The sequence below is a fragment of the Taudactylus pleione genome, unplaced genomic scaffold, assembly GCF_031769625.1.
Source record: "Taudactylus pleione unplaced genomic scaffold, aTauple2 ptg000081l, whole genome shotgun sequence".
NCBI classification, from domain to species: Eukaryota; Metazoa; Chordata; class Amphibia; order Anura; family Myobatrachidae; genus Taudactylus; species Taudactylus pleione.
Window position 1 is genome coordinate 4,210,861 of NW_028284483.1, and position 17,068 is coordinate 4,227,928.

At 43.3% G+C, this 17,068-nt stretch overlaps 1 protein-coding gene across 2 annotated transcripts in view; it reads left to right on the forward strand.

The window, feature by feature from the left end:
* RAD51AP2 (RAD51 associated protein 2) overlaps positions 1–17,068 on the forward strand; it is a 44,509-nt gene that overhangs the window by 11,834 nt on the left and 15,607 nt on the right. For both annotated transcript variants that reach the window (XM_088468158.1, XM_088468157.1), the window contains one exon: positions 15,208–15,291. In XM_088468158.1, coding sequence (XP_088324284.1) covers positions 15,208–15,291 — 84 coding nt within the window. The remainder of the gene's footprint in view (positions 1–15,207; positions 15,292–17,068) is intronic.

A 17,068-nucleotide genomic window follows, 5' to 3' on the forward strand; every position in this document is an offset into this window, starting at 1 on the left:
ACTGACCATACTGACCTGTATAGTGCTTCTCCCAAACTCTCCTGCCTCAGAGAGGTCTATTGTTTGGGTGGGTGTGCAATCAGTTTTTGGTAATTTTAAAACCTGACCGCTAGTAAATCTTCAAATTCTATAGTTGTCTATGTTCAACTATTGATTGTTGGTCCGATGTTCTAAACTGTTCTAAAGTCGGATTTTTGGTCGATTTTGCATCGGTTTTGATTTGAGTGAATCTCCGATTTGCAAACTAGATGGCAATTCGCACAAAATGACAAAATTTACAAAATTTACTTTTACTCATTCATACACTAATAATGACATTAACGGTTTAATTTCTATATATTAATCAATTGTATATCAATAAATAATCCCAAACAGGAATGTGGTTACTCCTTTGTTGATGCACTTTGTTCTGGATTCATTGGACCCGGGTCTTTAGGAACTTAAATACTATAATCTGTATATGATTTACTAAATATGTTCTCTTAAATAGAATTCTCTATATTTCTCATAGATCCTTTACTGACTGAAAACTGTTCCTTGATTCTTAGTCTATATTCAGGGTATTTAGCACTTCACTTTAACCAAACTTTTTCAGATAGTGTCTCTGAGCTACCAAAATACGTCTCTGTGGCTGCAATATCTCACTGCACAACATGTGTCTTTAATTGCAATATGTATGTTTACTTCTGATGATGTATTTAAAGCAGACCATACAAGGTACGTTTTTTTTAGAGAGGTGGGGACGATTTCTATCGATTGTAACGATCAATCGTGCACATTGTGTGTTGTTTCTGTCCGTTTACGATGCCGATGCGCTTCCCCGCCGTCGTATAGCTGGATCATAGATCTTACGGCAAAATCGTAAGATTGCGATCTATTGTGTTCAATGTGATACACATTAGCATCCGTATCGTATGATCGTAATGATCAATCGTACCCCATTTGAAGAACACATCATATGGAGAAATTCAAGGGAAGAGTTTCAAAGGAAATCATACAACACATCGTGTCGTTTCAATATCGCACCGTGTATGGCCGGTATTACTCCTCTACTGTCTAATAGCGTGCGCAGCACTGTGCAAACACCTGCTCCCCTACTTTGTCACTTTCAGGTAGTGTTAACCCCTTCACTGCCTTGGAGGGGCACACATCAGGCTGTGGAGGTTACTCATACATATCACTGTGGCATGTCATGGCTTGTGCCTAACCTGTACTTCATGAATTAATGTATAAAAAAGGTTTGTACTAGTAGGCGACATTTTGTGCATTTCACATGTAAATCACATCCAAGTCTGTACCCGGCACAGACATTGATCACATGTTCTTATACAATCCTTATAGGTAAGTTTTTGTTTTTTTTATTTGTATATCAGTGTGATATGGTTTAACTTTAAAGGGGTTGTGTATGGGATCCCGGTTTAAAGTGCCCACAATTCTGAAGATGCATGTTAAGCCTTTTGCTGCCAGAGATGTCAGTTGACATTTTAAATCACCACTAACCAGCTCACTATTCGTACTTTCAGATACATCGATTAAACATGTATTAGACTATGTACAGATGGCATTGCCCTCCGTCTGAGGGATTACTAACTGCAGGACATTCTGTATGTAGATATTTCACATACGTATTCTGAGGAAGTACCATGGAACACAGGCACTGACCAAAAGCAATAACAGAAAACTGTATATTCTTGTGGTCAGGTCTTATTATTACAATGTCTGTAGGTCCTCTGGGGACAATTAATTATATGCTATATACAGTACAGCATGAACTGCATTTAGCAAGCTGTTGAATGCAGATGAAAGCTAGCGAACCGTAGACTCAGAGCAATACCATCTGTACTCCGCTGTGCAGACTCCAAAATCCATTGAAGCAACTACAAATACATTTTCTAAAGTAAAAATTCAATTTACTAAGCAAGAGGATTAATATTTCTTGTTTCGTGATTTTTCATATTACAAATGGAAAATATAGAATTTACTTGTATGCCCAAAAGAAACAGAAGCCCAGCACTGGGGCTGGTTGAGGATTTGGGAGTGACAATGACTATGTGCAGCATAGAGCACCCCTTAAAATGCACCCTTTCCAGCAATTCATCAGTCAGATAAAATAAACGACCAGGAAAATAATATTTTTTTGCTAATGGAGGCACTCAATTAATTAATGATGGAGGCACCAATTATATTGCACACTTGTGACACTAGAAATTATATCGTGCATGATATCGTTCAGTGTGTGCTCAGTGACGTTAAAGACATTGGACCTCATTCAGAGTCGGTCGTTGCGGCCACCGATGTTCGCTAAACTGCGCATGCGTAAAATTCGCAATGCGCGTACGCAAACTAGCTATTACGATCAGAAATTGCTCTCTCCTTGAACACAGCCAGGTCGTTAGTTTGAGTGACAGGATGAGGCGTTTGTGGGTGGTAACAGGGGAAGGTGCTTGTGAACGGTGGAGATCCGAACGCAGACTATGCAAACGGCGTTTTATGGGAGTGCATAATTAACTAAGTAGTGTGATGGCACATGTGACATGGGAGGTTTTTACATTGACTTGATCGTTGTGCTTAAGAGAGGGTATGGTCAACCTTAAGCTCTACGACCAGCTCCGATGGTCTCGATTAATCCTTATATGCCCGGAGATGACGTGTAATGCGAACGAGAAAGGGGGCGTATTTTTAGTCTTACGGCCGCATCCTCCCCTCGCTCGTCCAGCTAACGATCCCATCTTAATGACGCAAGTTGCGAGCTCTTCATTTGCATATCCGGCCCCTTTTACCTTACGACTGAGCGGCCGCAACGACTGACTCTGAATGAAGTCCATTGAGCACACCCCTGCCGGAGACACACTAGACGATATCATTGAGCGAATTGTCTAGTGTGTATGCCCCTTAACACTTATTTCTTTGCAGGTTAGATACTTACATTAGGAGCGGATTGATAGCAGTATTTCAAATGTATTGAAATTTAACTAATATCTATAGAATTCTTAATATTGGTGTCCTTAACAAATGTAGAATTAGAGATGTGCGCCGACCCTTGTGTTTTGGTTTTGTTTTTGTATCTGGATCTCCCCTGGTTTTGGATCTGAATCTGGTTTTGGATTTTTTTTCCTTGGTGTTTTGTGTTTTGGTTTTGGATCTGGATTTTTTCTTAAAATATCATAAAAACAACTAAAATCACATAAAATGGGCCTGTCTTTGTTCCTACAGTATTATTAACCTCAATAACATTTATTTCCAGTCATTTCCAATCAATTTTGACCACCTCACAATATAATTTTTTTAATCTAGTTAAGGCCAAAAGGTTGCATCTAGCTAGCTGGCTGACTAAGCTAAGTGACACAGTGGGCGGCACTAACATGTGGCAGTTCAGCTTCCAATTTCCAACACGGATACAGTGTGGACACACCAATAGTGCACTTACTGTGACAGCAGTGCCGGCAGTTCGGGGTTGCTGACGGTGTCCTCAGTACATGGAATGGCAGTGCTGCGGTGCTGGCAGTGTCCTCGGTGAAGGGTACCGGTGGTGTCGGCAGTGCGGGGGTGCCAGCGGTGTCTTCAGTGCAGGTTTGCTGGCTGTGTTGGCAGTGTGGGGGTTGCTGACGGTGTCCTCAGTACATGGAATGGCAGTGTGGGAGTGCTGGCAGTGTCCTCAGTGCAGGTTACCGGTGGTATCGGCAGAGCGGGGGTACCAGCGGTGTCCTCAGCGCAGGTTTGCTGACTGTGTCGGCCATGCGGGGGATGCTGACGGTGTCCTCAGTACATGGAATGGCATTGTGGGAGTGCTGGCAGTGTCCTCTTTGCAAGGTACCGGTGGTGTCGGCAGAGCTGGGGTGCCAGTGGTGTCCTCAGTGCAGGTTTGCTGACTGTGTCGGCAGTGCAGGGGTGTTCTCAATGCAGGGTGCCGGCAGCATGGGGCAGCCAATGGTGTCAGCAGCGGGGCTGCTGGCGGTGTCAGCAGTGGGGGTGCCGACAGCTGGTGTGTTGGCAATGGGGGGTGCCAGCCGCGGGTACCATCTTTTAGTTGTTTTTTCCCTGTATTCAATGTGCTTAACGCTGATTGGCTGAGAGCCGTGGCAGATGGCTCTCTCAGCCAATCAGCGTTTTGCCCCTTGAAGGCAAAGGGATTTTCAAAAATAGCCGCTCAAGGCAAAACCTGGAGATATAAAGCAGATCGCAAGGTTTTGCCTCGGGAGAGGGATCCGTGGCAGGCAGGGAGATCCGAGCTCTGTTCGGATCACCACGGATCCCCGAAATTCCGGTGGGTTCGGTTCTTTGAGAACCGAACCCGCTCATCCCTATGTAGAATATGAACAAATATTAAAATAGTACCTAAATAAATACATAAATAAATAATTTAATTAGACCCTAGCCCAGTGGTTCCCAAACTTTTTCAGATCAAGGCACCCTTTGGGTCTCCTTCAAGGCACCCCTAAGCCAACTTAATTACCTGTAGTAGTGCCCCTTATGCAATACCTCCCGTAGTAGTATCCCTTATGCAATGTCCCCTGTAGTAGTGCCCGTTATGAAATGCCCACTATAGTAGTGCCCCTTATTCAATGCCCCCTGTAGTAGTGTTCCTTATGTAAAGTCCCCTGTAGTACTGCCCTTTATGCACTGCCCCCTGTAGTAGTGTCCCTTATGTAAACTCCCCTGTAGTTGTGCCCAGTATGCAGTACCCCTTGTAGTAGTGCCTCTTAAGCAGTGCCCCCACTAGTAGCCCCCACACCCCTGTGCAGAACTTACCTGACTGAAGTTCATGCTGGGGACCGCAGTGGAAAACGCAGGATTTCCAGAGGGGGGTTTCCAAATGCTTAATTTTAGAGTGAGTGTGGCCAGTCAATGAAAAAGGCAGAATTAGTACTTAACCAGCTTTAATATGTGTCATACATAGTGTATTGTGTGTAATAATTCCAGCATATACAGGACCAGTGATCACAATAAGCCATTAGATGTGTCAGTAGGCCATCCTGCCTGAGCCGAATGCATTTATTTTAGATGGACAGATGACTAAACAAAGCTGAAATCATTCCTAAACAAAAAAATCCAACATTTATAATACACAAAAATAAACCATATACAATATCTATTGGGCTCTATAGCAGCACATCTCTAACAGTGCATGTTTTCCAGATCTCCTAGTTGGTACACAAGTGTATTTATTACTGACTGACACATGTTAAAAGATCCCCAGGTGATGCAAATTATTTCATTTGTGATACTATGAAGAACATGCAGCACTAGTAAAATTCTATTACATTACTATTTCTATTGTGGTCATGGTGTAGGCTGGGGAGGGGGGTTTCCAGGCAGACGGCAACCCCCCCTGCGTTTGCCTATGGACCGCTCCTCCTGCTGTCACTCCCGCTGCTGCTGCGCTGACTGGATCAAGCTGGATCCAGCAGGCTTGCAGGATCCTCACAAGTTCCCAGTGATGCATTGCGCGGGGTCACGGGTGCACTGGTAACGTCATGATGTCACCCGCGCCCATGGGCGGATTGGGTCTGAAAATCAGCCCGGGAAATTTCTGGATGCAGCCCTAATGAGGGCGGGGTCTGTTGAGGGTCGGAGTCTGGTGAGAGGGCAGGATCCTATCATCTCAGAAGCAAGTATGTGCATATAAAGTAGTGTTCCCTCTAGCTCCGGCGGGAGGCAGGGCGCCGGAGCTAGAGAGGGCATGCCTGTGCGCGACCGAGAAGGGGGCGTGGTCATCGGAAAAGGGGGCATGTCTATAAGACGCTTCCCCTTTTCGTCACTCTTGGGGGCGTGCCGGCACTTACGGACACGCCGGGCAGCCCCCAAGCCCTGCAGACAGGGAGAATGGATGCCGGGCGCATGCGCCCGGCGTCTATTCTCCGGTGGTGACCGGGTCACCGCATGTTTCTCCACCCGCGGGACACTGCGTCCCGGGGGTGAGAACGGCTCCCGCAGGCTGTTAGGGCAGGGCGCTTTTTGCCCTCCTCCTGGAGGGCAGGGTGCTTTTTGCCCTCCAGAAGGAGGGCAGGGCGCCGCGCCCCGCTAAAACAGCCTAGCGGGAACGCTATAAAGTAAATATATATACTGTATATAATTAAATATACATATTTATATACAAGTATATATGAAAATATATATCAGACATATTTATATGTTACATATATGATAGCCATATGATATATATTACTTTTCATATATATAACTATCTATATATATAATTTCCAAAAATCCGGCACTCGGTAGTGCTAGTGCAACTGAGTGTGCTCTTGTAATTGCTAACATATAGTCGTTAAGGTCCCGAACAAAACAAGTCCCAACACGGCACTACTAGTACAAGGTTTTGTATTAATGGTAGTTAATACATGTCAATACTTGCATCAAATCTTCAGCATGATAAATAATGCATCCACAGCATAGTGTGCAACGTGACGTTTCGGGATCAAAAGACCCCGTCCTCAAGCTGCTGTGGTCTGTAAGTTGCAAATAGCTAATGAACAAGTAGAAAGTATGTCTACAACACTTACCTATATCCTCTTCTAGCTGCGTATGTACCAAACCCGGAGACCGGCCACGCTGCTTCGTCCGTCGGGTCTCACACCGATGACGTGAGCGTGATGCGTCGAGTGGTTTGCTAAGCAACCTGGACGCTGTCTCCGGCTCCGGGATAAGGCTACAAAACAACAACAGTGAATGAATGGTGACAACTGTCACTGTATGTGGACACGCTAATCTTCCCTAATGCCTTTCTAAATTCTATATATAAAAGACAAAACGGCGCGATGCCGGAAAAAGGGCAGAAAGAAAGGGAAGTGTGTTTTGTAAATGCCGAAATAAAGCCTGTTAGAGGCTACCACAATACATGGGCCATATTAAAACATGTGCTAATAGGGCAAAGATATGAGACTGGGGAATGCGGCATAAATAAATGAAAAAGATGGTGGGTGCAAAGCCTGACATATCAGGCTGTGGAATATGTGTCTAATAACTGGATGCTATAATGGTGAAATCAACAGAAGACAAAAGAACAAAAGAACAAAAACATTCGAAATTGCAAAAAATCCAAAATGTAAAAAAAACGCGCTATTGTTCAAGTGTCGCTAAAAGGCGTTCCAATTTATTTTTTCGTTCAGTCCAGCAGGTTGCAAAGTGTTAAGTCTATAAATCCACCGCGATTCCAATCTTAAAAGGATGGTATTCCTGTCGCCTCCTCTCCTCAAGGGGGGTACTTGGTCGATTATTTGATATCTAAGTGATGAAAGAGGGTGTTGTTTCTGTTGGAAATGTTTGGCCACCGGTTGGTCCATTTGTCCGCCCATAATGGCTTTGTTGATGGCTGAGCGGTGGAGGGCCATTCTTTCTCTGAAAGTTCTGCTGGTCATGCCCACATAGAACAAGCCGCACGGACAAGTAATGTAATAAATAACATACTTAGATGTGCAATTGAGAACATGTTTGATGTTGATAGGAACCCCCGTGTGGGGATGATTAAAGCTGGTACCAGTGATCAGATGGTTACATGTGACGCATGAGGGGCACCGATAGCAGCCCGGTTTTTTCACTTGGCCAAAAATGCCTGTGGGTTGAACATACTGTGTGACATCGGGTTTAACTAAAAAATCCCTTAGGTTTTTGCCCCTTTTATAGCAGGTCATGGGTCGAGTATGCTGTAAGCTGCGCAATGAAGAGTCCGTAGAGATAATAGGCCACAGTACCTTGGTTGCACGTAGGATGATTGGACTGGCTGTGGAGAACCGAGTGCTCCAAATAAATCTCTCCTGTTGCTGTGCTAGATTGTTTTTTTGTAAGAGGCTATGTCTATCCATCTGTAATACTTTAGCTTGATTTTCGCGCAATAAGGATAGACTATATCCACGTTGTAGGAATTTATTGACCACCACATCCAGGGCCCCCGGTAATTCTTTGGGGTCACTAGTTATTCTAGCCACCCGTAACATCTGTGACAATGATAGTCCCTTTTTGAGCGCTTGGGGTTGATGGCTGCTTGCTTCCAAGAGGGAATTGCGATCAGTTGTTTTATAATGCACCCTCGTAGATAATTTGCCTCCATTCAACCGTACTGTCACATCTAAAAAATTTATGGATGTTTTGCTGTATGTATAAGTGAATTTTATAGGAGATGGTAATTTATTGATGCTTTCCATCATGAGTTCAAAGAGTTCCGGCCCTCCTTTCCATAAGATGAATAAATCATCTATGAAACGGGTGTACCAAACAATATGTTTTGAAAAATCCTGTCTCTCAAAAAAGAATTGTTGTTCTTGTTGGAACATATATGTGTTCGCGTAAGACGGGGCCACGCTGGACCCCATTGCACATCCCGATTTTTGAAGATAGTATTGTCCGTTGTACATGAAATAGTTCCTTACTAAAATGAGGCGTAATAATATTAGGAAAGTGTCGTGGTCTAGACCTAATGGTGTATCCAATTGTGAAATGAAACTTCGCATTGCCTGGAGGCCTTCTGTATGAGGAATGGAAGTATATAGCGAAGAAACATCCATCGTACACATAATTACTGCATTATCTAGGTCGGTAAAGTTTTCCAATTTCTTTAAAAATGTGGTGGTGTCCTTCAAATAAGTCCTTTTGTTTAATGACGTGCGGCTGCAACAGTGCGTCCAAATATTCCACTGTTGGTTGAAATAATGATCCCCTGGCAGAGATAATAGGTCTGCCAGGGGGATTGGATAGACTCTTGTGCACCTTAGGGACCATGTATAGAATAGGCACTACAGGGTGCTCTGGGTGTAGTGCTCTTTGTTCCTTGGCAGTTATGTGATTATTGTGATGGGCTTCCTCTAGTATATTGTGTAATTCCTTGGAAAACTTTGCTGTTGGATCGCCTGGTAATAATTCGTATGTTTCCTTCTGCTTCAGTTGTCTTTCAATTTCAGCCTTGTAGTCAGACATATTTTGAATCACTATACTTCCCCCCTTGTCGGCGGGACGTATAGTGATAGTGTTATCATTTTTTAATGTAGTTAATGCCGCAAATTCCTGTTTATTGAGATTCGGATATACCTTAGCTGGTGTCGCTGTATATCTACGAACAGAGTCATTAAGTAGACGCGTGTATGTCTTTATGGAGGAGTTGGTGGACAAGGGATCGAATTTAGATTTCAGATGTTTTCTAATTGCAGGATGGATTGTCTCCTGATTTGTCTGCATGTTTTCTGAGTTCTAATAATGTTCTCGTAATCTCAATTTTCTGGACATCTTGTGTAAATCGGTTTGCCATTCAAAGGAATTAAGTTTATTGGTAGGGACGAACGAGAGTCCTTTGTTCAACAAATTTTCTTCAGTACTGGTTAATGGTCTGGTGGATAAATTAAACACTAATTTTTCTTTTTGGATTTTGGCTTTATGGATCCTCTCTGTTTGTCTCCCTCTTCGGGTGGGTTTGTGCTTATTTCTGCTCGCGCTCTTGTTCGCGCCCCTAAAGGGGGTCTCTGTGAGGTGTTCGGCTCGTCGCAACCACTCGACGCATCACTCTCACGTCATCGGTGTGAGACCCGACGGACGAAGCAGCGTGGCCGGTCTCCGGGTTTGGTACATACGCAGCTAGAAGAGGATATAGGTAAGTGTTGTAGACATACTTTCTACTTGTTCATTAGCTATTTGCAACTTACAGACCACAGCAGCTTGAGGACGGGGTCTTTTGATCCCGAAACGTCACGTTGCACACTATGCTGTGGATGCATTATTTATCATGCTGAAGATTTGATGCAAGTATTGACATGTATTAACTACCATTAATACAATACCTCGTACTAGTAGTGCCGTGTTGGGACTTGTTTTGTTCGGGACCTTAACGACTATATGTTAGCAATTACAAGAGCACACTCAGTTGCACTAGCACTACCGAGTGCCGGATTTTTGGAAATTATATATATAGATAGTTATATATATGAAAAGTAATATATATCATATGGCTATCATATATGTAACATATAAATATGTCTGATATATATTTTCATATATACTTGTATATAAATATGTATATTTAATTATATACAGTATATATATTTACTTTATAGCGTTCCCGCTAGGCTGTTTAAGCGGGGCGCGGCGCCCTGCCCTCCTTCTGGAGGGCAAAAAGCACCCTGCCCTCCAGGAGGAGGGCAAAAAGCGCCCTGCCCTAACAGCCTGCGGGAGCCGTTCTCACCCCCGGGACGCAGTGTCCCGCGGGTGGAGAAACATGACGCCGGAGAATAGACGCCGGGCGCATGCACCCGGCATCCATTCTCCCTGTCTGCAGGGCTTGGACTATATCTATATATTAGGGATGTGCAGGCTCGGTTCTACTCGGTTCCGTTCGTTTTTTTTTCCCGAATCTTATTGGGTTTCAGCTGTCACGAGTTTTGGATAGCCAATAAGATTTGGTAAAAAAAAACGAACGGAACCGAGTAGAACCGAGCCTGCACATCCCCAGTATATATATATATATATATATATATATATAGATATAACTATATATATATATATATATATACATATATATATATATATAGACATATCAACCTATATATAGTTATAGCTATGTATATATATATATATATTTGTGCTATTGTGATGTTCTATGATGAATAAATTCGACTGATGATTTTAAAGTGGCGAGTGCATCCCTCCTTCAGTGGATACATTGGATTATTTAGGTGCCTTCGTGGACCTTGGAAGCACCCCGAAAATGTCTCTGTATAATGAGAGTGCAGGACTTTTGTGTTATATCTATAGATATATATACATCTTTACATATATATAGATATATATTTATATATATAGATATATATAGATATGTATATATCTCATATAAATAACCCAGACTATCGTAAGACTTACTTTACAATAATGAATATTTTAAATTATTTGCCAGCCCAGCTGCCACCGCCTCCTGGCCTGCTGTTGTTGTTTAGCAGCTGCGTCTGCTGTCTGTGTCCATGTGTAAGAGGCTGGAGGTGGAATACAGAGGGGATGGAGACGTGGCCTTCAGTATTGACTGACAGCCCCGGGCTCTGCAAAGGCTTATGTGAGGAGCTGCTGCGACTGGGCATGCGCAGCAGCTCCCCCGTAGGCCATATTTTTTCTTCTTTTTTTTTTAACCCAGTCCCAGTCACTCACTAGCTTTTGCACTTGCACAGAAGCTGCACAGTGTGTGCAGTGCAGCTGCCCGATCGGAGCTAAGCTCCAATCGCGGCAGCAGGACTGCCAGGGTCCAGGAAGTGGAGACTGCGCGGGAGGTGAGGTGGGGGGTCAGACTGATGAAGGGTCAGGCAGCCGCCATGCTGCTGCGCTGTTCAGCTGCCCGATTGGAGCTGATTACGGCAGCGCGACAGGAGAGAGCCGGAGGGGGATAGTCATTAAAGGGTGCAGGGTGGGCTGGGCGGCCGCCGGCCACCAATGAGACCGGCCCAGCGGGAACTAGCCTGGCATCTTGGCAGCCCAATCTGCCCCTGCCCGTGCCCCACGCGCAGTGTATTACTAGGAACGCTGAAGCGATCAGAGACTTCTTTAGCCTCTGTTAGTTTCAGAGGCCAAACGTTCCAGTTTCGGGAGGAAACGATCAACGTTTTGTCCAGGCCTGATTAGATGCTTAGAAAAAAAACTGACAGCAGCTTCCCTCTGGCACCCTGGTGACAGCACGCCGTGGCGCACAGTTTGGGAACCACTGCCCTAGCCACTATGTGCATCCTTAGGACGTGTCTGAGTGACCCGGGACCCTTTCACAGCATAGAAAGAGCCGGCGCTTGGAGATGCTCTCACGTGCCTTTTGTGTAATTTTCGACCTGGCAATAAGCCGGGTCGTGCTGCCAGTCTGAAAGGGGTCTAAGCCGGGTCACACCAGGGATGGACCTGCGTACAAAATCCCGGGTTCGACCAGGCTTTGCAGTGTGAAAGGGGTATTACATTTCCCATATCTGAAGCGGCTGGGTTGGATGCTGCTGGAATGCCTGATCAGCAGTGATTGTCTGCATGACAGACACTAGAAGAGGGTGCCAGGATGCAGAGGGGCCGGGAGGTCCCTCTGCTGTTGGCGGCTGCTGGCAGATTATCTTCCGATAGTTGCCCAGTGGGTATTTCTGACTGGTTGTATTGTTTGTGATCATGTCAGGGAATGCACAGCCCGGTGTGGTCATAAACCCTGAGACCATGCCAGGAAAGTAGTTAACTAAGTGTGTTTTTTATTGTGCCCTTCTTTGCTCCTCTCCATTCTCTCATTCTTCTTAGCATATTTTTTTTATTGGGGAAGATGTTATTGCAATTTCTTTTTTTCATTTAACCTATTGGGTCTAGTGTATTAATGTAAGGGCCCCATTAGCCCATCATGGATTATAGAAATAAGTAACATGCAGACACAGACAGGGTCATTGCTTCACCCTAATATAAAACCCCAAATTAGCATTATGAGTTATAGCGCATGCCCTGATGTCAGACACAAGAGCTCCAAGTCTCCTAGCAATACCGTATTCTAATCCTATATGCCAGATGATCTACTGTTGTTCTACTGCCTTCTTCCTGCTACCTACAGTATGTGGACAAAGAGCTCGATTCAGACCAGCTCGCTAGATGCTTTCGCACGCTAGATGCATATGCAAATTTCGGCAAGGCAAGCGATCACACGGCAAGACATTAGCACGCCCACTATGTCTTAGCGTGCGATCGCATTGTATATTCAGACTCCCACTAGCCTATCTTAAGACGCCCACTTGCGCACGTCATCTCCAGGAAGTGTATGCAACCATCGGTACATCAGGTACCATCGGAAGGGAACGCACTGCTTGTAGCTGACTATACCCTACCGCAAGCACTGCGAGTGCTTCAGTGTGAAATACAACCAACTGACATGTACTATGACGCTGCCTCTTAATTATGCGCACCTCTTAAACGGCGTTGAGATGCTCAGTCATGCCTGAGTTCACTCCACTCCCCCATTTCTAGTGGCCAACCCCTGTCACCACCCACAAACGGCTTCTCCTGTCACTCAGTTAGCAGGGCAGTCTATGCGCAGCGAGCGTACGCTTCCCGATTGCTCGCACTGGTTCGCGCACATGTATTGTGATGGGTACACATACGCAGAATGCAAACAATCGGCTGGCTGTGTGTGAACGCATCCTTGCGAGCGGGTTTGAATCGGGCCCATAGATCTTTAGTGGTCAAAAAATGTTTAAGGAGGGGATTACTATCACTGTCCTATGGTTTAGCGTTAAACTGTTTCTATTCTATTATTTACTTTTTTCTTATTGCCAATAGAAATAAGTTTACTGTTAGTTTACTGGTATTACTCACTATTTTTATTTTCTGTATATTACAATGAGTACCAGTGAAATCACTATGTGTAAGGATGCTGAATGTAAGAGACCTTTCACCTAGAGCGGAATGCTTCTATGAAAAATAAGACCTGGGCTCCAGCTACAAGATAAAATCAACATGTCATCTGTGGATGAGGACGTTTTGCAAGTCTTTATGTTGTCACCTGTACAGAGAGTTCATTAAATCAATACTTTTTATTATCCAAATTTAGGAAGATTGCTGTATAAATTTTGTAATCAGTGAAATGAGGTACATGGCGTGTCGAATATCAATACCAATCTGATAGAGAAAATAGAAAAATTACCAATTTTCTTAAAGAATCCATATTTGAATATTGTTTCATATGTCTATATGTGTATTCATTTTCTGTCTAATACAATTATTATAACATGCAGTCATATAATTGATTATAATACTCACAGACTCTGTAAGTCACTTCCCAGTGAAGATGGCTTTTTGGGGGCTGGGAAGAGAACATTTAAAAGCCATTAAATGAATGTAGAGGATTGTTAATTTTTAAACAATGTTTGTTTTTGTTATAAGCAATTCCATTTTCAAATGTCCTCAAATATTCTGTCTTTGTGTTCTTAAATAATTTCCTGGTCAGATTGGCTCGGTTCTATAAATAATAGATACCTCAATACAGGGAATTGTTAGGTTTACAGTGTCCTTTAATTATTTAAGTTTTTATTGTACTGTGACATAAGTCAGGGAATACCTGAAGGCTTACTTAAGAGTGACTGCTCTTGAACCAGTTCTTAGTGGTGGCAGAACTGGGTGATTACTAATATGTGCAAGGGGAGGGTTAGGTTTAGGAACCCTCGGAGGGATTTAGGGTTAGGCACCCCCTGGGAGGGTTAGGCTAGGGAAAGGAGGGGTTAGGCACCACTAGGAAGAGGCTAGGGTTAGGCACCCCCCGGGAGGGCTAGGATAGGGAAAGGAGGGGTTGGGCACCACTAAGAAGAGGCTAGGGTTAGGCACCCCCCAGGAGGGTTAGGTTTAAGGTGCGGGAAGAGTGGTTAGGGTTAGGCACCCATGAGGGGAGGTTAGGGTTAGGAACCAATAAGGGGGGGTTAGGGTAGGGAGAGAGGAGGGTTAGGGTGCTTACCAGCCCCAGTCGGGATTTTGATCCATCTGTCTACCACTGTCTGTATTTGATTCGGCGGCTATTCATCCGCCAGGATTACATACCGATTCCTTTTGTAACAGTTGTTACATTTTTGTTTGATATACTAATCCTTTTATTTTTCAGCTTGTAGGCAAACAATGTAAAGAATAGACTTTTTCACTTATTAACATGATTGTCTGGGAGGAGTTTTGCAGCATCAGCACCAGCTGGAGATATTTCTTTAACAATGAAGCCCAAATCATGTATCAAAGATCGTTACAGATTGTTTAGCTGAGTTGTAATATTTTCCTTATTTGAAATGCTTGCCAGCTGCCCCAGATTTCCTTTACTGATGAAAATGTTTGGAAGGAGAGAACTATAATAATTTCTAGGTTTGCATTTTACTGCAATAAAGAAAATGTTCCCTGTCAATTATATTTATTTGTGTAATGCTCCTACTCTCTATGGAATCAGAGACACTTTGGTATAATTTACTGCTTATTTATAATTTGATTGTAGCCTCTTGTGTGTACAAGCACTTAGGTTGTTGGCAATTTTTCTGTCGGTGTCCTTATTGCTTTAGCTGTGCATTAAGTGGTTTAGTCTGCGACTGAGAACATCGGCAGAAACCTGATAAAGAGGAAAAATGTTAAAGGAAAATAAATTAAATATGTCAGATTATTTAATTTTATGCAACACACTGTAAGGAACAATACATCTTCACAACAGTCTTACCTTAACTCAAGTAAATATAACACTTATAAAGTTTATGGTAACGTTATGTTTTACAGGGGATGCTGCAAAAACCTTATGGATACCAGCCTTTAGGTCAAGTAATAATAGAGAGATAAGTATTACATCGCACACGGAAACAGGTAAGACTTATACCGGTTTCACACCTTTCAGATATCACTTACGATACAATCTAACTCACAATTTGTCTTGAAAGGAACTTCCAAAATCTTGTGTTGCGTACACACTATACAATTGTTTTTTTCCGATCCTCACTATTATCTGTCGTGATGATAGTATAGGAATGCACACTGCACAGATTATCTGCCTAAATAGCTACCTCATGGAAATAAAACAAAGGTCAGTGGTCAGAGCGTAAAGTGTTCACACTACAAATGTGCTATAGATCCAATCACCCGATCTGACCAGTTAATCATTGGTTGTATGTGTATACAACGAGATCCGGTCAAAATCCCAACAGTCGGGATGCCGGCGCCTAGAATGCTGACTGCCGGTATCCCGATGGTAAGTACTGGTAACAATACTGCCTTTGAACCTTATAAATACCCCTGCCTATACCTTCTAATATCCTTCCTATAAACCTCTAAGGATGACGCTATTTTGCGTACGCAGTCATACAGTAAATAAAGACTCCAGACCTAGAACCTGTGGTTCCAAAGCACAAAGTATTATTCAAGTAAAAGTACAGCAGTTACATGCTATGATCCTCATATAATCTTAGCGCAAATAAATTATACAGACCCAAGTACAGTTATACATATGCAGCGCTCTCTGGTCCAGATGTAGGCATCAGCAAGAAACCCCCGTCAATCAGCATTCAGCACGAAGACTAGGAACCCAGGGTCAGAGCACACATATTTATACCCCCCAGGAATAAACAACACAATAGAGAAGTTTGTTGCTAATACCATTGGTCTTAAAGGAGAGGGCATATGTTACAAGGCATTTAACAGGTTGGTTCAAATAGACACAATCCAGCCTCTAACAACTGGAGGTCTCTGGTTTCCTGCCTCATGCAAAGCCTAACAGTTGTTCATGTAATGTACATTTTGTTGCTTGAAGTCTCTGCGGTCCATAAGTTGAGAATGCATGTTGCGATCTCTCCATCGATATTACCAGAATACTGTTGAGAGAGTACGCATCAGTACAATACCAAACATGGCTTACTTATCACGTATAAAACCTTAGTTACGAAATAATCTTTATTTCATAGCAATTATAGTAAATGTGCATACTTGAATCTTATACCTTAAAGCTTATGGAACCTTGTATGTGAATATGTAATGTGTGAGTATGTGGGGGTTTGATGTAAAGACGCTAGTTAACTTGGGGCAGATGCGTGTGCGTGAAGCTAATATTCAGCGTTTTCATACAGGATCTTATGCATTCATTAATAAGGATTAAGAATTTGCCTATGCTGGTGATCACTTCCTGGACCCATTCCCCTAGACCTGAGAACCATTTCACTGGGTTCAGCCATGAAACCCATCCTTCTATCTTCTCCCCTACTTCAGCCACTGAAGCATTATGGTTCTTACGAAATTCCCATTTTAGCTGCAGAATTTCATCCATCTTTCGGTCCTTGGGGTTGCTGGTATCATTGGTGACATAGGTGCGACATTTTACTCCAAATTGGGTGGCCAACGTTACACAATACCCTCCAGTAACAGCAGTTAAATAATTTAACACTAGCCTGTGTTGCACCAGTTCTTTCTTGTACGCTTGCAATTCTCTCCCTGTATACCTGAATGTGTCATTGTACATCTCAGTGATATTATGTATCAATTTAGCAAGTTCCTGAATATATCTAAAGTTTAATGTACCCCGAGTGATCCTGGTGGGATCCAATGCGACTAAAACTTGAAAGCCAGTTGTCTCACTAATTAACTGAGTGGCTTT